Here is a 21,787-nt window from a genome sequence, read left to right as displayed (position 1 = left end):
GGGGCTGGTAGACTTCTTGTAAATTTGTCTGTTTTCATAGATTGGGGATATACACAGATCCTTACCAGGTTTTGGAACTTTTTACCCCCAAACTGCCATTTTTGTGCATTTAAAATGTATTATGAATATTTGTCAAAGTTGAAAGGAGACAGGCAAACACTTAAATGTGAATGCCAAACTGCTTCACTGTTCTCATTAACTTTCTGAAGTGGCTTGATTAGGTGGAATTCATTTGATAGCTGCTTCCGATGAAAATTGTCTGAGTAAAATTACAACTGAAAAAAAAAGGTATCAAAGAATTAGACCTTGACTTTAGTGGGTATTTGTTTGCCAGAACCAATCCTGATGGGAGTAAAGTAGATTTGACTATTAAACAGCAACTTTGGCAACCTCCATGTCAGAGATTTCCCAAATAGTGCAAGATCTTGTCCAAGATCAGTGACATCTGGAGCTGTTATCTTACAATGCTCTATATGTAATAGTTTGAAAGAGGCAATTCTTTTCCATTAATTGGTAAACTCTTGAAGGCTGGAGTGCAATCTCAAATCTTAAGAATTAGAAACCAGCTTTGTACCAGTAGAACAATAAAAGAACAGTACTCTTTACTATATAGTCCTGGTGTCAGTCATTAAGCCGAATAAAGCCATACTCATAGAAACTGCATGCATTACCTCAAATGAGTCAACCATGTAAGCCAAAATCTTAAAGTACTGCAATTATTTACCCCAAAGATTTAACTGAAGTCATCAACATCTGTTGCAACCATACAATATGCTATAGAATCATCTGCTGTTATCACAAACTACTTCACTTCAAGAGGTTAAAGAGATATATTGTTTGCATTTTAGACAATCAAATTCCCTTTGTGAATTCCTATCCTGGGAACCCAGAAGCATTGTACATAATGGAAACCAAGACAGTAGTGATTCCATGCAAAGTATCCATGCCGGATCTTAATGTGACCCTACATACGGTAAATATAACTGCTTATTTACGTGACTGCAATGTATAACTTCCCCAGGTTATGCTAAATTACAGTTTACCTTACAACAACCATGTAAATCTAGATATAAATGCAAATGTGTATTTCAATGCAATTTTGTTAGCAGCATGATCACATTCAGAATAATTTAATTTTTTTTGTTTGCAGATATTAGAGATTAATTGAGACCTCCTTGAAATGAAAATGTTAAGTTTGCCATTATAGTATATCACAAAAGTATTATACTACATAACAACAATATAGAGAAAGCAAATACTGAAGTGCTAAAACCTGACTTTCAAGCGATAAGAAATGAATTAAAAAATAGAATCTCAACTAGAGTATTTTATGGGTTACACCTATTTTCACATGTTAATGGAGTAGAAATAGGAAGATATGGAGGATCAGCGTATGGCTTGACACATGGTGTAGGTGAGATTCCTTCAGATTCTTGCACCATTGAGAACAGTTCTTGTACTGGAGGCACCTATTCAAAAGGGAAATCTTGCAAATCAACAGAACTGGAACAATGTCCTAATGGGAGTGTTCAATAATGTGCTTGTGGAGAATATGAACTAAATTGGCAGAAGGCCAGGCACCAGAATGTAGAATGAGGAAAGAGGAATAAGATGCATAAAGCAGTGAGTGTTCAAAGTTTTCAAGAAGATTTGTAGCTCGGCTTATGGATGAGGTTGTAGACATGCGCCCTGAGCTGGTGTGTTTGGTTGCAGATGATTCATCACCCAACTAGGTAACATCTTCAGTGTGCCTCCAGTGAAGTGTCAGTGTCTGTCCCACTTGTTAATTATATGCCTTGGCTTGCTGGGGTGGTTGGTATTACTTCTGGTTATATTTCTCAGTGGTTTGTACACAGGGTCTAAAACAACGTGATTGTTGATGGAATTCCAGTTGGATTACCAGGCCTCCAAGAATTCCCTGGCATGTCTCTGTTTGACTTGTGCGATTATCGTTGTGTTGTCTCAGTCAAATTCATGTTGCTCATTGTCGGTGCGTAGTGAGACGAGTGAGAATTGGTTGTGTCTCTTGGTGTTCGGCCAAGTGAAGAGTATAGTACAATATTAGATGGGAACAGGCTAGAGAGCAACAAGGAATATAAAGACAGGCTTTGAATGCTTACGTGCAAAAACATGAAGGACTATGTTTGTACAGACAGATGGAGGCTCCAAAGAGATTTGAATATGATTAATCAAATTCAGAAGCCTTACGACCATTTTGGATAGATCCCATTTTTTTCTGGCAGGAAAAAGTGGAGTTGTGTGACTTACATGAGGGAAAGCTGAACTCAGCAGGGCTTTTGACTTCAGGGAGTCAACAACTTTTAGGCTAGATGTAAACACTTTGGAAGGGTTGGTAAGTTCTGCGAAACTGTCGCATTGTGAAATTATTTAAACCCCCAGTGCTCAGAATACAAGAAAAAGCCTCCCTGCCTCAGTGAGAATTGAAAAGGACTTTACTGGCAATGACAATAGATTCATAAAGTCATAACAATGTACATCACAGGACCTTCAGTGTAACTCATCCACACCAACCAGATCGTCTAAATAAATCTAGTCCCATTTGCCAACATTTGACTCATTTCCCTCTAAACCCTTCCTCTTCATGTGCCCATCCAGATGCTTTTTAAACGTTATGATTGTACTAGCCTCTACCACTTCTTCTGGCAGCTGATTCTATCCACGCACCACCCTCTGCATGCAAAGGTTGCCCCTCAGCTCCCTTTTAAATCTTTCCCCTCTCACCTTAAACCTATGCTCTCTAGTTTTGGACTCCCCTACCCTGGGGAAAAGATCGTGTCTATTTATCCTATCCATGCCCCTCATTATTTTATAAATCTCGGTAAGGTCACCCCTCAGCCTCCAAATGTTCCAGAGAAAATTGCCCGAGCCGATTCGGCCTCTCCCTATAGCTCAAAACCTCCAACCCTGACAACATCCTTGTAAAGTTTTACAGCATCCTTCCCAAAGATGTGTACCTGATGGCTGCTTCCCGTGACCACTACTAAGTTCTGGCATGTTCACAGTTAGATTCAGAGTCCAAAAATGTTATTAAGCAGTTAACTGTGTTTTGTATGGGGTGTAGTAGTAGCGTCCCTACCTCTGAGCCAGAAGGACTGGATTCAAGTCCCTCTTTTTTCAGAGGTATGTTATAATGTCTCTGAAGAGGTTGTTTAGTGCTCCATCAGGGGCTGTGCAACCTGACTTTATGTTGTCATGGTAAATCATTGGTTATCACTGTTGCCTCATGGCATCAGGGACCCAGGCTCAATTCCACCCTTGGGTGGATTGTCTGTGTGGAGTTTGCATTTCTCCTTGTGTTTGCGTGGGTTTCCTCCAGGTGCTCTGGTTTCCTCCCACAGTCCAAAGATGTGTATGCTATGGTGGATTGGCCATGTTAAACTGTCCCATAGTGTGCAGGCTATGTAGGTTAGCCATGGGAAATGTAAAGATAGGGCCTGGATGGGATGCTTTTTGGACAGTCAGTACGGGCTGAATATCCTGCTTCCACCCTGCAAGGACTCTATGCTTCAGAAGAGGTTTACAGGACTTAAAAGGATAGAATACCTGAAGAGCACCTTCTTATGATGTTTGCTAAGCAAGAGGACATCGACAAACTATTGGTGGAAGTTGAGAATACAGAGTAAATGGATGGCATGCATATTGATAAGCAGGGTGTACTAGAATGATTGGATATGCCTAAAGTGAATAAGACAAGCTCAAAGTGGATAAGTCCAGTGGCTTGCATCCCAGTTTGTTAAGCGTGGAGATATTAGAAGGGCACGTTATAATCTTCCTTGATATCCGCAACATACCAGAACATTGGAAAATGACCAATATAAGACCCCCTTAGAGGAAAGTGTGTAAGACCTCACTTATATCTACAAAGACCAGACATTACCGATGGTTAAAGTCTTGGGGATAAAATGAAGAAGCACTTGCAAAGGGTTGAGTTAACTATCAAGATCCAGCATGTATTTGTTAAAAGTAGATTGTATTTGATTTATCAAATTAACTTTCTGATGTTGCATAGACAAGGTTGATTCGGGGATAGCCAAAAATGTTTTCTAATGTGCTCCAAGAAAGCATTTGCCAAAGTACCACATACGAGTCTGTTGACAAACCTGAGGGTCAAATTTTCCTCTCCCTGTTATAGTGTAAGCAACAGTGAGAAAGGAGGAAAAAGAAGAAAACTTCAGAATCTCAATGATGAGTAAAACTTTCTTAATTTTTCCCTCAGCCTTGACCACCAAATTTAGAATCTCACCATTTGGCAATGACTACCTTATTTCAATACATCTGCATCTGATTAAAGATCCAGTTGCAATTGTCCCTTGTTCCCTGAAAATCTAGGTGGCAGAAATGCTGACATGCAAATCAGAGTGAGTGGCCAGTAGCTGCAGCTCTCCGAATGCTTGTCCCAGTCATCATTCAATGGATCTGTCACTACAGCATTCCTTTACACTCTATGGCCAACATTCTACTGGACATTTTATCCTCAGCATTGGCAAACCACCAGTCTTGCCATATTATCAGGTCTGGTGTCAGGTCAAAGCACAAAGTACTTCAGACCTTCAATACAGGGATATCTAGGGTTGCGTGTTTCTGCCACATCACTTTGTGTACAGGCCCACAGACACATCATGCATCTACACGGGATGTATCTTAAGGCCTTTAGCTGGCTTTCTTCGCACTGTCGTACTAACTTCAGCACAGACTTACTTAAGAGCTAACAGCTTCTGTGTGCGTCCCATTGCTTCCTTAGTTCACAGGCTATTTAGTGCTCAGTTACAGGTGGCCAATCTCTGTGGTTTGTATTATTTTTTGAGCACTTAGGGAGAGGCAGCCTGTCATGGTGGGCCCCTAAACAATTTAAAGGAGCTGGACATGTTGATGTGAGCCATCATGCCACGTCAACATTACACCTGCAGCATGTGCTAGCAGATTACGTGGCAGACAAGCTGAATATGCTTCAAACAAATGGCTACATGTGATTGTCAAATTGGAGCAGTCCTTAGTGGGACCAAGAGAAATATGTCAGTTGAGGAGTTGATTCCTTTTCAGTCAATGAAGATTGGATCATGATCATTCAGGCACATGGATGCCTGGGTTCTTATAGGACTGTCTCCTCATCCTACAGGGACTGGGGTATAGTCAAACTACAGGTCAATTGTAATTACATCTGGGAACTACAGTTACATCAGCCAGTGTGCCACTGGTGATATTAGTCTGAGGACCTATAGCCCTATGGATGTGAGGAGGCAGAGAAAAGACTTATTGCTTTGGAGTGCAGAAGATCATTGAGCTTTTTCCTGCATTTCTAGGCACTGCCTTATCGCAGGACGTAGCACTGGCCTGGGACATAATTTCGGACAAAGCTGACTGGGTTTACTGCTGTGGTCTTGTGTGTGAGTCCACAGGAAGAGGGGCAGCCCTTCTCTGGACCAGCCAATGCACCAACATCTCATGATCCCTGCCTGTGAAGCACATGATTCCCTGGGAAATGCACTGAAGTCACTACTTACATGATTATTGAGCTGAAGTGTGGAGGATTGCCTGAGAAAATTCATTCCAAGTGATGGTGAACTGGTCACCATAAATCTCACTTGACAAGGCAGTTTCACTGAAAATGAGAAAGTTGTATCCTGGAAGTTCTGGGAATGTCAATTTGCATACAATATTAGCTTAAGGATATAAAATGCTGGGTCTTAGCTACTGGTTATTTTGCAACCTGAAGTAGAATCATGGAATTCCCCAAGGGTCAGTTCCAGGACCACTGCTTTAGGCCCTAACTAGTGTATTGTGCCCATGGCTGACCACCGTAATTTAGGAAGGATGCGAAAACCCTTGAAAAGCTTTAGTGGGGATTTACTAGAATGAAGGTTTTTAGCTAAAAGGTTAGGCCGGAGAAACTGAAATTGTTCTCCTTGGAGATTGAAGGATCATTTGATTGATGTGTTTTGGTTTCAATAAGGTAAAGAAAGAAAAGGTGTTCTCATTTGCAGATAATGCAAGGATGAGGGTGCTAAGGTTTAATGAGTTGGGTGAGAGATGCAGGCGTTTTATGAGGAGAAACTTATTCACACTGCATCTGTTAATGATGAGATACTCACTGCTCATGAGGGTGATGGAATAGGTACTATCAACAGTTTGAGAAGAAACTTGGAGGGCACTTGAGGAAAATTGACTTACAGGTTTGCACAGACAGACCAGGCCAGTGAGACTGACTGAATTGCTCAATAGAAATCCAGCATAGACTCTAGAACAGAATTCCCACCTTCTGTCCAGTTATATCTCTATATTTGTGAATCATTGTATATGACCTTAACAACAGTTGGCATTTAGATTTTCATATTGTATTTTTAGTTTGCAAAACAATTCCTATTTACTTTTTGAACAGAAATATCCAGAAAAATTCATTGCTGCTGATGGAATAACAACTTTCTGGGACAATCAGAAAGGTTTCACTATTTTGAGTCACAAGATCAGAGATGTAGGAATGGTCACGTGTGAGACAACAATGAATGGAAGAGTCTACGGTTCCAACATGTACGTGGTGGTAGTTTTAGGTAAGATGCATTTTGTACATTTTCACTGAAGTGGCTAAACTTAAGTTAACTTCTGATACAGAGTAGTGATACGATATTGAAAGATATATACACAGGGGTTGGGACTCCTTCTTGTCTACCCAGAGGCTTTATGGAACCCAAGCCAATTTTTGACCAGACTTCATGATGGCTGTTGAATTTCAAATCCAGTTCCAACAAAGTAGGGAGTTTGATTTATTGGGAGTGATAAGAAGAAACCAGTTTCTGAGAAGTAATCAAAAGCTTCCAGTATCTATAAGGTAACCGGCAATAATGGACGAAGCCTTTAAAACTCAAAATTCACAAGCTACTGACATTAAAAAAAACTAAAACCAGGATTCAGAATCCACTGATTGAATCTGAGAATTAGTTCACTCTTTACTCAAAGTAGTTGGCTACTAATTCCTACCATCAATATTTGGCAATTTGGGCCTGGAGTTGGTGGTATCCTGTCAAACAGCGATGACAAAAAAAGGCTAAATCATTTAACCTTGTCTATTCCTGAAGAAAGTTTTAACTTTCTAGCTAAGATCTATCTGAAAATGGGAGCAGGTGGGAATCAACATTCACCCAGTCACACTTTTACGATCGCGAATTTGCTACATTTCAAAGTGCAAATGGTGTGGCAGGAACATGAAAATTAGTGTAATTTCTTTCTGTTATTTCTACATGGTTTAAGTAGGTTTAACCATAATATAACACAGAAGCATAATTCAGTGACTAGGGAAGACATTTTAATGCAGTTGTTTACATAGTTCCTGAATGAAAATAATATGGATGTTTATCAGTGTGTAACCTGAAACATCTGTACAATGGCCTGCATGTATCTTGTTTTAAAAATAATACAATCGATCTATAAACTGAGATAACAGATAATCGGAACTGGCCAATTTAAACTACTTCTCACAGTGGGACTGCTCTACTGGCTGATAATCCTTGACATAGCTACAGACAGTAGGATGTCATTTTATGTTTATTGCCTGCTGGGCTAGAGATTCAGGTTGGAAGATCGTTTATATTACCGTGTCTCCGGTTTTATCAACAGGAAACCTAGCATCCTGTAGTCAATAATTTGATTGCTTTTACACAGTTAATACTTCATAGGATTAAATCCATTGCAAACACTTTTGACATGGGAGATTGATCTTGTAATCAGTCGATGCTATATCCAAGAGTTTCACTTATTTGCGAAGGTATATCTCTTGTTGTTAACACATTTCTCTATGCCACAGATAGTCATCTAACAACAAGGTTAGAATATCAATATTGCTGTAACAACTATTTCTGTACACTTACGAATTTAGCTTTCTTTTGATTTTCTTTTATTTTGCGAATAAGATTTCATTTGTGGGGTTGCATCATAAAACACTGGTATGTCTGTTAGTAAGAATTGACTATCTAAGTAATCTCAATGAGTGTCTCTCTGAGGCCAACAGCTAGAGATGTATTATATTGTGCTTTTGCATCCCATCACAAAGGAGCTGAAACCCATTTTTGAAGATAAGTTCCAAAAGTACACTGGGACCCACACTATTGACACTAGACAATTAATATTAGTGTGTTTAACTAATGCCCAAAATACTCAAAGAAATAGACATTTGGGAAGGATGAAAAAAAAGACTGAATCACACACTGTGGGAAGATGTAATGTTCTACCCAAGATGAATTTGATGATCAAAGGTTTGGCTCTTTGGATGAGTGGCATGTTGGGGCCCTGTCATCTTCTCATTTCTTCCACTGATTTAAGTCCACACAAAGAAGGCACCCATCCCGTTGCCAAATGATGCCCTTAAGTAAGTAATGAGTGCCCGTAGTGTAATATCATTTATAATATCAGTGGCAGTGCCTGATTGAGGGACCCATTTTCAGGGAGGGGGAACATACTGAGAGCCAAGCTCCTGCCTTTACTGCTGAAACCCCACCTTCTTGTCACACTCTCTAGTCTGCACTTCCCATGCCACCATCACTTATCTATTAGCAGGGACCATTGCTGATCTTGACTCTCAGATGGATGCTTTTCCAGCCGTGAGTATTGCTACCACCGTTGAGAACTACAAAGCTGATGATTTCTGGCTGCGCCCATGGTGCTTGATCTCAGGGAAGACATGCTGTAGCCTGGCTGAGTGCCTGATCATCACTGAATTTGGTGAACCCTCCCAAAAGGAGGCAGTGAAGAACTCATTTTAGCTGTTCAGCTAACACTGCCATTAAATATTGCCCAATGTCATCATTTAAGATTGTGCCAGTCAAGCCATTGAAGGAAAGCATGTATGGCTATGGGAACTGACTAGGCAGCTGATCATGTAAAGAGTAGCTATTGACAGTGAGTGATTAGGCCAAGTGTTCTTGTTGTAATTTCGAAATAACTCTATGCCAGGGACTGTACAGAGGTCAAAGTAAAAAAAATTCTACATCTTTGATTTTGACTTACATGATTGTAGTTTGCATATGCTAGTTATATTTGCATGATGAACTAGTTCAAGATCAAAACTGCAATTATTGTTTAACCTTGAATTAAATCAGGCACACAGAGTCATAGAGCCTTAGAAATGTACAGCATGGAAACAGACCCTTTGGCCCAACTTGTCAATGTTGACCAGATACTCGAAACAGATACCGTCCCAACTGCCAGCATTTGTTGCATATCCCTCTAAACTCTTCCTGTTCATGTACTTGTCCAGATGCCTTTTAAATGTTGTACCAGCCTCCACCACCTCCTTTCATAGCTCACTCCATACATGCACTACCCTCTGCATGAAAAAGTTGCCCCTTAGGTCCCTTTTAAATCTTCCCCTCCCCACCTTAAACAATGACCTCTAGTTTTGGACTCCCCCACCCCAGGAAACGTTCTTGTCTGTTTACCCAATCCATGCCCCTCATGATTTTTCAGGGTGGCACAGTGGCTCAGTGGTTAGCGTTGCAGCCTCACAGAGCCAGGGACCTGAGTTCGATTCCAGCCTCGAGTGACTGTCTGTGTGGAGTTTGCACATTCTCCCTGTGTCTGCGTGAGTTTCCTCCCACAGTTCAAAGATGTGCAGGCTAGGTGGATCGGCCATGCTAAATTGCCTGTAGTGTTCAGGGATGTGTGGGCTATAGGGGTGTGGGTCTGGGTGGGATGCTTCAAGGGGTGGTGTGGACTTGTTGGGCTGAAGGGCCCATTTCTAATCTAAACCTCAATAGGGTCATCCCTCAGCCTTTGACACTCCAGGGAAAATAGCCCCAGCTTGTTCAGTCTCTCCCTATAGCTCAAATCCTCCAACCGCGCCAACATCCTTGTAAATATTTTCTGAACCTTTTCAAGTTTCACAACATCCTCCCTATAGCAGCATGACCAGAATTGTACACAGTATTCCAAAACTGGCCTAACCAATGTCCTGTAACATGACCTCCCTAATCCTATACTCAATGCATTGCCCAATAAAGGCAAGCATGCCAAATGCCTTCTTCACTATCCTGCATACTTGCCACTCTACTTTCAAAGAGCTACGAACCTGCACACCAAGGTCCCTTTGTTCAGCAATACTCCCTAGGACCTTACCATTTAGCATACAAGCCTTGTCCTGATTTGTCTTTCCAAAATTAGGCACCTGAATTAAATGCCTTGCAATACAATGGCACACAAAAGCAAACATGCAGATACATTCTAAGCACAGTTAACAAAGGAAATTTAAAAAAACACTCATGCAATTTTTGTGTCACAAAAAATGCAGAATTTTAGATCTATGATGAATATGTTGACATGGTAAGGGATATAGATGGTATTTGCTAATACAGGGAAATTTCCCCCACACAGTTGTTGCAGTGCAATTGTAAATGAGCTTTTTATAAACAGATGTATTCTTATTTACACAGAGTGCACAAAAGTGAAACATTTGTACAATTTGTAGTATCATCTTCACCTTGCAACGACGTCTCAAGGCTGAGAACTGATTTCTGCTATATTTGTGCTATTGTATATGGATAATTGTGTAATGTGTCCACCCTGCAGGAACCAAGATTCAGGAGCTTACACTAAATCCTCGGTCACAAGTGGAGTTAGCAGTGGGGGAACGTTTGATACTAAACTGTAGTGCCAAAACTGAACTCAATGTTCGGCTGATCTTTAATTGGAAGTATCCTGGATTGAAGGTATAACTAATGAAAGTCTTGAAGCTTTGCTTAGTTAAGGAAAAAAAATCTAAACATCACCATACAACAAATCCTTAGAGAACAGAAAAAGTTTGAATTCTGTCTTTGGTGCTTCATGCTTCAATCAGAAAGGGGTGAGATGACAAGTAATTTGGGTTAGAGGTAGTAAGTTCTTGGTAGGCAAATGTATACAATATTTCTGTGTTAATTGGAGGTATGTCTAAGTGTAGGCATGAAGCAAAATGTTGTAAAAAGCAAATTATATGCAAATCTCAAATGAAATAAGATTGTTAATGTATTTGTGAATACTTCTTGTGTTGCATATTTAGTGGTGGAAATCTCCAAAACTGTTTAGGTTACATTGTTGTGGGAAAATTGGAATGACAATACTTTTTAGTTATGGAATGTCCTTGAATTTTTATTGGAAAAATGAAACAAACCTACAACAAAATTAATTACAGCCGTATTGATTAACTCCTTCAACTAGAGGTGAAAAATATGTTTGAGAACTGATTTGCGTTTTAGGAGTAGGTACAGCTTGAGCTAATGTAGCATGGTAGACTTTTCAGGAAGTTGGTGTACTTAAACTTTTACTGCCCTTTAACTTGTTGCAAAGCATTCAATAACATAAATATCCTTTTAAGCAATTTGATCACTGTTAATGATTACTAATTAACAATACTTACCCAGAAGGAAAACAATTATGAATGTTAAATCCAACTTCCTCAGGTTATAGATAATGGGAACTGCAGATGCTGGAGAATCGGAGATAACAAAGTGTGGAGCTGGATGAACACAGCAGGCCCAGCAGCATCTTAGGAGCACAAAAGCTGATGTTTCAGGCCTAGACCCTTCATCTTTTGTGCTCCTGAGATGCTGCTTGGCCTGTTGTGTTCATCCAGCTCCACACTTTGTTATCTCCAATTCCTCAGGTTATAATTTGTTTTACGAGGTTTGAAAATAATATCAGACTGCATTTTAACTTTTTCCTAACTTTTTCAGTCTTTTCCTTCACACTTCATTCATTCTAACTTGTGCTGTTTCTTTATTTCCTTTCTCTACTTAGTTTGGCTTTGAGTTTGACTATTTCTGAATCATTCAATTTCATTATTGATGGAGACACCCCTATTTGTCTCGTCCTGATGCCCTGTTGCTGTTACTGTGCTCGTTCTTTCCAAAATCTTGTTGGACAAATTCTTTAGAGCCTGAACATACGATTGAAAGTTGAACCAATGGTCTTCAGTTCCATCAAAATTTGACACATTGATCATGATAAGCATAAACTTTTACTTGATTACCTCAGGAAAATTTTCCTGACAATATTAGACAGAACCATTGAAATAGAATCATGGGTCAAAAAAGAATGTGATGGAATGAATTTTCCCATTCATTGTTTTCCTGTGGGTCAGTTTAACTTTGGGTAATTGGTTAAAATAGATCACATATACCTTTCCAAACTTTCATCCCGTCTATCTCAACGGAAAGCCAGGAATAATGGGTGGCTAATTTAATACCTTATACATCATCACCTGAAGTTACTCCTTCTGTTAACATGTGATGAGTTATCACACAAATATTTCTACCTTAGTAACAATTTTTCTATCAATAACTTGAAGGTGAGTTTGACCAGCTCAAATGACCCATATGATTTTCCTGAACCACATTCTCTCTTTTCCAATAAACATTATACCTGATAGCCTCTGAAAAAAATCTTGACTTGAATATTACTTGCAATTTCAAGATGTTAGCGAGTCTGCAGGTAGCAATTTTTATTATTCTCATTGCTATCATAAATATTCATTCAATTAATTTTCATATACTCCAATGTACAGAACCCATAAGGACAGATCTCAGTATTGCATTCTTCTCAATGTAGGAAGAATTTGAATTCACATAGCATGATATATGTTCTCAGGCCGTAAAAGAATGCTTCATACATTGTATTACTTCTGAAATATAACCACTTGTTATGAATACAATATCAGTGTACACATAAATAAACTTCATGAACAAAAATTCAGTTAACCTGTTTTCATGGAGGGAGGGATACTGGCCAGGATACCAGGAGATCAAAGGACTCTTGTGGCTCAATGCTAGTGTGTCCTTTCCTCTGGGTCAGAAAGTCTGTGTGCAAAGCCCACCTACCCTGGAGTTGTGTTATAATGTGTCTGAACAGGTTGATTCAAAATACCTGATTTTTTTATTGAGACCATTTTAACATCAGACCGCATAATAACTAGATAGCTCTTCAACTTAACGTTCAACGCAAAGAATCTTTGATGAAACAGAAATTTCTCAGTATTTTACTAATGCAATGTAACTAATGCAGTTTAAATTCTAGTGTGTCATATAAACAGCATTTTTGCTATTTAGAGGGCCTGCATATACATAATGGAATTTACTTCAGAATATTATTGCTTCTATTTTTTTGGTAATTTCAACAGAATCCACACCTAGTCTTCAAAACAATGAAACAAGAACAACCCAAAGGGCTGGAACTCTCAAACATTTTGATTATAGACAACATAACGAAAGGAGATGAAGGAACATATTTTTGCAGTGCCTCCAGTGGAATGATGACAAAAGAGAACAGCACTGATGTCATCATCTATGGTGAGATCTTCTGTTTGACATGCTGTGAAATCCATGGAAGTAAATCAAGAGGGAATGCTATAAAACATTTTAGAACTACCATTAACAATCTTAAAGAAGAGAAAGGCAGATATAATTCTCAACACTGAATCAACTGGTTAGCTAAAGTGTAACAAATATAATTGTTATTTCAGAAACCAATTTGTTCACATGTTGATAGAAGTAGATTGGGTCTATCAAATGAATTTAAATAAAGTGGATAAAGATTTTTCATTCAAAGATTTATGGCAAATGCCCTGCAATTTTGTATTGATGATGGAAACTGAAATACTTGCCAAGTTCACTTACTCCATTAACATCTGTAAGCATTAGTAGCTTAATTACAGCATAGGCAGATACAATATAAAGCTCACACAACCCGAACCCAATAGTAAATATAAACACTGCTTTATAATGTAGCCATACAATAATCTTTTCCCAATTGCTTCACTAGCCATTCTGAGTGTCATAGGGATTAGAAGCACAGTGGCTATGTCACTGGACCAGTAATCTAGAGGCCTGACCTCACGTACCTTAGCATCAGCTCTTGACTTTGATGAACAACAACAAGGTAATTACCATTTTTATTGAGAAGGACAAGGATTGCAGGCTGAATGAGCAAGCTGATTATGGCGCCATGGTACAGAATGCTAATCAATGACAGTGTTAGGAGACAGTATAGTTACAAAGATAGATAGTGCTCTCTGAAAATATGAGAGGGAGCTCCAAAGGTTGTGTTGCCTGACCAGTGCCAGAGCTAAGGGCTCTTCGTTATTACTAAGAGATTAACTATGAGCAGGAGAGGGAACATCCAGTTGTTACGATCACTTAAGAACCAACGATCATGATTGAGCAAGGAATGATGCTTTGCTGTGAGAGGTTATGGTCCAAATTAAAATGCAGAATGTCACAGATAGTTTCTGGATTGCTACCAAGGGCAATACAGAAATTGATACAGGGAAAAGGAGATTGGCGAGTTAAATGGGTGATTTCTGTGGCAGGAAGGAATTTTGATTTAATATTGCACTCAGATCAACTGAATAAGATCAACACCTGTGGAAGGAAAGAGAAAACTCAAGTAGGTGGTACATTCATTGTAATGTTACCAGAGATTGAAAGATTATGTGCAGTAATCAGACCATAAGATCATAAAGAATAGGAACAGGAGTAGGTTGTTTAATATCCTGAGCCTGCTCTAGCAGTCAATAGGATCATGGCTGATCTGACATTCCTCACATCCACTTACCCCTACCCTTTCCCCATAACTGTTGATTCGCCGACTCAACAGCTGTAAATATACACAAGGACTTTGCCCCCACAATGACTCACAATCCTTTGAGAGAAGAGATATTCCTCATCTTAAATTGGCACCCCTTGTTTCTGAGAATATGCCCTCTGGTCCTAGACTCTCCCATGAAGGGAAACATTTCTTTCAGCATTTACCCTCTCAAAAACCATGAGAATCTTATTTGTTTCAATGAGATTACTTCTCATTCTTCTAAATTTTTTTGAGTATAATCCCAAACTGCTCAGCCTTTGTTCGTAAGACAATCCTTCCACACTGGCATCATTCTGATGTATCTCCTCTGAACTGCCTCCAATGACATGATATCTTTCCTTTGATAAGGGATCTGAAACTGCTCACAGTACTCCAGATGGTCTCACTGTCACTTTGTACAGTTGCAGTAAGACTTCCCTATCCTTATATTCCAACCCCCTTGAAATAAGAGCCAACATTCAATGTGGACTTCACAAGCTTCAAAAGCTCCCCTTCCCCCACTGCATCCCAAAACCAGCCCAGCTCGTCCTCTCCCCCCACTGCATCACAAAACCAGCCCAGGTCATCCCCGCCTCCCTAACCTGTTCTTCCTCTCACCTATCCCCTCGTCCCACCTCAAACCGCACCTCCATTTCCCACCTACTAACCTCATCCCGCCTCCTTGACCTGTCCGTCCTCCCCAGACTGACCTATCCCCTTCCTACCTCCCCATCTATACTCTCCTCTTCACCTAACTTCTCCTATCTATCTTTGGATGAAATAATTTACTACCGTTGACAGGACTCCACTTAACCCAAAGAACATTTAGAAATGAGAAATATAATAATGTATAGTAAACATGGGTTTCAAAAGGGAATATCCTGTTTTTCCAACTTTGCTAGATGTTTTGAAGAGATAATAGAGATATGAAATAATAAAGTAGTGCAATTGATCTGGAATATCAGTAAGCCTGTGGTAAGGTCTCCTATCATAACCGACTAATAAATAAGTCAGAGAATGTCTTGTTGGTGAACAAGTGGAAGAATGGATTACAGATAGCTTCAAGACAGAAAACAGAAGTTGGGATCATTCAGAGTAACACAAGGTCAGTAGAGTTCCATTAGGGATCATGCTAAGACCCCTACTGTTTGTAATTTGCATTCATGATTCGGACTTTGGAATAAAAAAAAACTAGGCGTGGTTTTCCCCTCCCTGGAAGGAATCCAACATATTTGCCTGAGAGTAATTGGTCATATTGGCTCCTGAAAGGTGTCTGCTCCTTTCCCTTGACCTTAGCAATTAAATTCTGGGTGAGAATAGGTATTGTTTCAGTGCAGCAGTGAGTTGCTAAGGCTGTGTTTCCTGTCTGGTGCCAGGATTAAGGACGTCTTCTCAGGAAGAAAAAATTGAAGTGGGAAGTCTGAGATCCAGTTGTTGTCCACATTGATTGGACTAAAAAAGTAGTTCTACAGAATGAACTTTAGCAGTTAGCAAATAAATGAACTAGAGCAGTTCATCAACTTCGCTAACAACTTCCACCCCGCCCTCAAATTCACTTGGTCTATCTCAGATGCCTCCCTCCCATTTCTAGATCTCTCTATTTTCATTTCGAGCGATAGTTTACAGACTGACATTTACTATAAACCCCACAGACTCCCAAAGCTGACTAGACTATATCTCCTCCCACCATGTATTCTGTAAAAACTCTGTCCTGTTTTCCCAATTCCTCTGTCTCAATCACATCTGCACTGATGAGGAGATTTTCAAGTCCCAAGCGTCCTAGATGTCCGCCTTTTTCAAACAACGTGCTTTCCCCCCCTCAATTATCCAGACAGTTCTCTACCGTGCCTCCTCTATCTCACACTCCACAGCTCTTAACCATCCCCTTCAAACATAATGAGATAGGTTCTCTCTCGTCCTCACTTTCTACCCAACCAGCCTCTGCATCCAATGTATCATCTTCAAACACTTCTGCCAACTCCATTCAGACCCCATCACCTGGAACATCTTCCACTCCCCATCTCTCTCTGCCTTCTGCAAGGACCACTCCTTTCTCCACTCCTTAGTTCGTGCCACACACCCCACGAACTACTCCAACTCGTCCAGTACCTTCCCCTGTAACCATAAAAAGTGCAACACCTGCCCATTCACCATCTCGCTCACCTCCACTCAGGGCCCTAAACAGTCTTTCCAGTGAGACAGAGCTTCACCTGCATCTCTTCCAACCTAGTCTGTTGCATATGGTGCTCCCGAAGTGGTCTTCTCTACATCAAATGTAGAATAGGTGACTTTCACTGAGCAGTGTCACCTGGCCTGTTAACGGCCCGCCTAACCACCAGTCATCGCCCATTTCAACTCTTCCCCCCCTCAACTCCCTCTCTGACATCTGTCCTCGGCCTTCTCCAGTGTTGAAGTGAATCAGAATGCAAATTTGAAGAACAACATCTTATCTTCCACCTGGGCACCCTACAACCCAGAAGACTCAACATTAAGTTCTTCCACTTCAAATAACCTTCCTACCCATCCCCAAAGCTCCCTTTCTAGCCCCACCTCCTTCCTTTCATTCCACCTTCTGACCCTCCTCTCCAGCCACCAACTGGATTAATCCCTCCCATTGACCAATCAACTCATGCCTTCTACCTATGTCCACCTATCACCACCATTTTGCTATCTCCCCCACCCCCATCTTTATCTGCAGCTCCACCTACCCCCACATCTAGTCCTGAAGAGCGGTAACACTTGAAACATTGACTTCTCCATTCGTCCAGATACTGGGTTCTTCCAGTCTACTGCTTGTCTACTTCAGATTCCAGCATCTGTAGTTTTTTGTCTCTAAGGAAATAAATGAAAACGTCAATACCTCAAAACTACTTTTTTAGATTAATTCATGGGAAATGGACATCACTGCCGTACCAACATAAATTGCCCATTCCTACTTGCACTTGAGAAGGCGGCAGTGAGCTGCCTTCAAGAACTACTGCCATCTCGGTGGTGGATCTACCATGCCTTTAGGGAAGGAATTCTAGAAATTTGACCCAGTGAAGGAATGGTGATATATTTCCAAGTCAGGATGGTGAGGCACTTGGAGGGGAACTTGCAGGTGGGGGTGTTCTCATGTATCTACTGCCCTTATCCTACTACATGGAAGTAGTCATAGGTTTGGAAGGTGTTGTCTAAGTGCCTTTGGTGAATTTCTGCAGTGCATGTTATAGATCGTACACACCGCAGTTACTAAGCATTGGTGGTGGAGGGAGTGGGTGTTTCTGGATGTGGTGCTAGTCAAGGAGACTGCTTTGTTCCGGGTGGTATCAATCTTCTTGAACGTTTTTGGTCATCTAGACAAGTGTGGAGTATTCCATCACACTCCTGACTTGTTGCTCAAATATGTTAGGCAGACTTAAGGGAGCCAGGAGCAGAATCATTCACTGTAAGATTCCTAGGCTCTGACCTGCTCTTGAAACTATGGTATTTATACATTAAGTGGACATTGATGAGACAAAATTTACGGGACAGTCAGGAATATCCTAATCTGGATCTCAATTCCCCCCCACCCTTTATCAAACTGGAGAAGGTAAGGTAATGAAGAGAATGAGCTAATGCTGTTTTAATATAAACAGAAAAAAGTACATTTTAGCCACCAAGAGTGGCTTCTAGTGCCTTTCGGAGACTATATATCCATATATATATAACATATATGTATATATATCTCCCTTATTGTGATGACTCCGCACTCTTCACACTATTGTTGAACATTAAGGTTTATTTTTACAACTTACTCACACAAATATAATGAAGAATGCTGCCTTATGCAGACAGAGCTAGTTCTTCTGGTGCTCAGAGATTTTCAAATCTCATGTTTTCAATATGAACACTAAGCTTTTAGGATCTTACTTTGTTTTCATTATGTGCTTTCAGACAGACCCTTCATCTTCATAGATCACAAAGCTGGGTCGATAGTTGAGGCAGTGCTGAAAGAAAAGAATGTCAAAATTCCGGTGAAGGTTACAGCCTATCCCCAGCCAGAGATGAAATGGTAACTGCCAAATAAATGTTACAAATAAACAAAGAGTTACTTGTCAGAAATACCTTATTATCTTCAATTATGTGCAGTAGAGTATTGCAAATATATGCATAATCATCAGTTTTATGACTAATATTGACGCATTTACATTCAACAGTCAGTATGTTTCAGCAGTTTGTCTGCTAAAATAGAGTGCATAAAATTGCAGAGTGATATTCTATATTGGTTTCTAAGACTTCAATATGTTTCGTGCAGAACACCACCGATCTGTGCAAAAATACCATGAGAAGTTTTTGCAAAGACTTCAGATTTTCAATCTGATTTTTGATCACTAATTTCTGAATGCATTTAAATATGCTTTATTTCACTTTGTTAGATAATTTAAGCAATCCCATTGTCTGTTCAGTTATTCATGGTAAATTATTTCACAGAAAAAGCCTTAAAAAGGTAATTTTTAATAAAAATAAAGGAGTAAAACCATGCAACCTGATTTGGATACATTTTGCACTAAAACAACAATTCCTTAGTTAATGGCCAACATTGTTTTGCTGTAACACTGCATGCATTTCATTGAGTGTTTTCTATAAATGCTTAGACGGGCTTAATGAAGTGTGCTTCACAAGAGCTTCTGATGGTTTGTTTTATAGGATAAAGAATGGAAGGTCAATTAGTAATGATCAAGCATACTACAAGATAAAGCAAGTTGGATATACATTGATTATCAGTGATGTGACTGAGAAGGATGCTGGAAACTATACAATTATACTTAAAAATCCAATGACGAGAGAAGAGCAGCGTCACACAATCCAACTCATAGTAAACGGTAAGAAATAGTAATTTTGTCATCATAGACTTTTCTTAACTGAATAATGTCATGTGAAGGGCCAAAACCATTGGTGTAAGACATCGCCAAGGTAGGAGGAATAATAAGGTAAATCAGAAGACAACTGTTTACTTAGTTTTTCAAGACAATAAGTTATAGGAGGAAGGGAAGACTAGGAGTTTGAAAAGGGCTTCGAGTTAAAGAGTCTTTGCATGGACAAGACCTACTGAGATGTTTCTGATGCTATACATAAATACATTAACACTCATTTCAGTAGCATTTCATGTCAATGAAATTTCACCACACAAACTCATTATGGAATAAAGGCATGACTATAGTATTCATATTCCATGTTACCAAAGTTTTCATGTAGAATATAAGTTTCACAGATGTAGTGCTGGAAAGGCAGTGGCTTGGTCTCCTGTGATAGGCAGCTCTAAGCTCCAAAAGTATTTTGAACACATGTAAATCTCATAGACTGCCTTGTGTGACTTGGCTAAATGTTGTATGCTTATGGACTCAGCTGTTTACAGCACAGAAGGAGACCATTATGCCTACGCTGCTCAACAAAGATCTGACTAATCCCATTTTCCAGCCTCTGGGCTGTACCTATATCCTTGGAGGCTATGACAATGCAAGGGAATACCTAAATACTGCTTAACGTTTCAAGAGTTTCTGGGCTCAACTACCCTCTCAGGCATTGAGTTCCAGACTCCTACCACCCTCTGAGTGAAACAATTCCCCCAGAACTCTCCTGTTAGACTTCTCACTGGTTACTGACACCCTCTACTCATGGAAAATGTGTCTTCCTAACCATGTTACCTAGGCACCTCATAATCAATGCATCTTTATCACATCCCTTTCAATCTTTGCCACTCCAAGGAAAACAACTCCAACCCAATCTTCTCATAGCTCAGCTCCTCCAGGCTAGGCAGCACCCTCTGCATCCTCTAGTGCAGTCACATCCGACTGATAATATAGTGACCAGAACTGCATTTAATGTTGCATTTGTGGCCTAACCAGCATTATATACCATTCCAACATAACCACCTTGTTCTGATATTCTATATCTCAGCTAACAAAGCAAGCATTTTGTATGCATTCTTCACCATGTTATCTACTTGCCCATTTACCTTCAGGGAACTGTGGATATGCACACTAAGGTCCATCTGACCTACAGTATTTTCCAGGATCTTATCATTCATAGTGTATTCCTTTGCCTTGTTAGCAATCCTATTACCAGCTTGAGTTCCAGCTGCCAATCCAAGCCGTCTGTTGATGCCCTCCTGCAGTTTATAGCTATTCTCCTCACTGTCTACCACCCTACCAAATCTTGCAACACCTGCAAAATTCTTTGTGCAACGTTTAAATCCAAATCATTAATGTACACCACAAACAACAAGGGTCCCGACGCTGAGCCTCACCAGAAGCAGATATCTAGTTGCAGAAACATGCTTATATCATGCTCTGCAGCCTGACTCTCAGTCAGTTTTGGATCCATCTTGTCACTTGTCTTGGATTGCATCAGTTTGTACTTTCTTGACCACATTGCCTTGAGGGATCTTACAAAAGCCTTGTGAAAGCCCTGTAGACCACATCAAATGTATTACTCACATCAACACTCCTGGTCACATCATCCAAAAATTTGATCAAAGTTGTCACCCACAACAATTCTTTAACAAATCTATGCTCACCATCCCTGATTAATCTGTGTCTCTTCAAGTTCTGATATATTCTGTTCTTCATGATTCTCTCTATAACTTTCCCACCATGAGGTCAGAATGGCTGGCCTGTAGTTTTTTTTTAATCCTTCTTCGAATGATTTTAACAATGAGATGACGTTAGTGGTCCTCCAATACAGTGGCACTTTCCTTGTGGCCAAAGAGGATTTCAAAATTACTGCCAGGGATCCTGATATTGCCTCCTTTTCCTCCTTCAACACATTGTGATATGTTTCATCAGGGCCAGTGGGTTTATTCACTTACAAGGCTGATAAGTCTGCTGTATCCTCCCTACATGTTAATTTCTTCTCATATTTCACAGTCCTGCATCCCGATGTCTTTGCCTACATCATTCTTTTCCATTATGCAAAGCACCCATTGAGGTCTGTGCCCGTTTCTTTGGTTTTTCATTAGTTCTATGGATCAGGACGTGTAAATCTGGGCCCTATGCTCCCCAGATATGCCTTAACAGAGTATAGACCCTTGCTTCAATTTTTATTTAAAAAATATACTTTATTCATAAATATATATACATAAATTGTCACTAGAACAGTTTGATTCTGTGCAGTCTTTGCATATAGAGAACAAGAAAACATTGGAATTTGACTTTCCCAAAAGTTC

At 40.0% G+C, this 21,787-nt stretch overlaps 1 protein-coding gene across 1 annotated transcript in view; it reads left to right on the top strand.

The window, feature by feature from the left end:
• The window catches only part of kdr (kinase insert domain receptor (a type III receptor tyrosine kinase)), an 81,069-nt gene that overhangs the window by 10,226 nt on the left and 49,056 nt on the right, over positions 1 to 21,787 (top strand). The window contains exons 4-9 of the mRNA XM_048533717.2: positions 849 to 973; positions 6,398 to 6,566; positions 10,573 to 10,712; positions 13,157 to 13,325; positions 18,517 to 18,634; positions 19,270 to 19,445. Coding sequence (XP_048389674.1) covers positions 849 to 973; positions 6,398 to 6,566; positions 10,573 to 10,712; positions 13,157 to 13,325; positions 18,517 to 18,634; positions 19,270 to 19,445 — 897 coding nt within the window. The remainder of the gene's footprint in view (positions 1 to 848; positions 974 to 6,397; positions 6,567 to 10,572; positions 10,713 to 13,156; positions 13,326 to 18,516; positions 18,635 to 19,269; positions 19,446 to 21,787) is intronic.

The sequence above is a fragment of the Stegostoma tigrinum genome, chromosome 1 (assembly GCF_030684315.1).
Source record: "Stegostoma tigrinum isolate sSteTig4 chromosome 1, sSteTig4.hap1, whole genome shotgun sequence".
In the NCBI taxonomy this organism is placed as follows: domain Eukaryota; kingdom Metazoa; phylum Chordata; class Chondrichthyes; order Orectolobiformes; family Stegostomatidae; genus Stegostoma; species Stegostoma tigrinum.
Note: the sequence above shows the minus strand (reverse complement) of the source record. Positions and strands in the feature narration are given on the sequence as shown.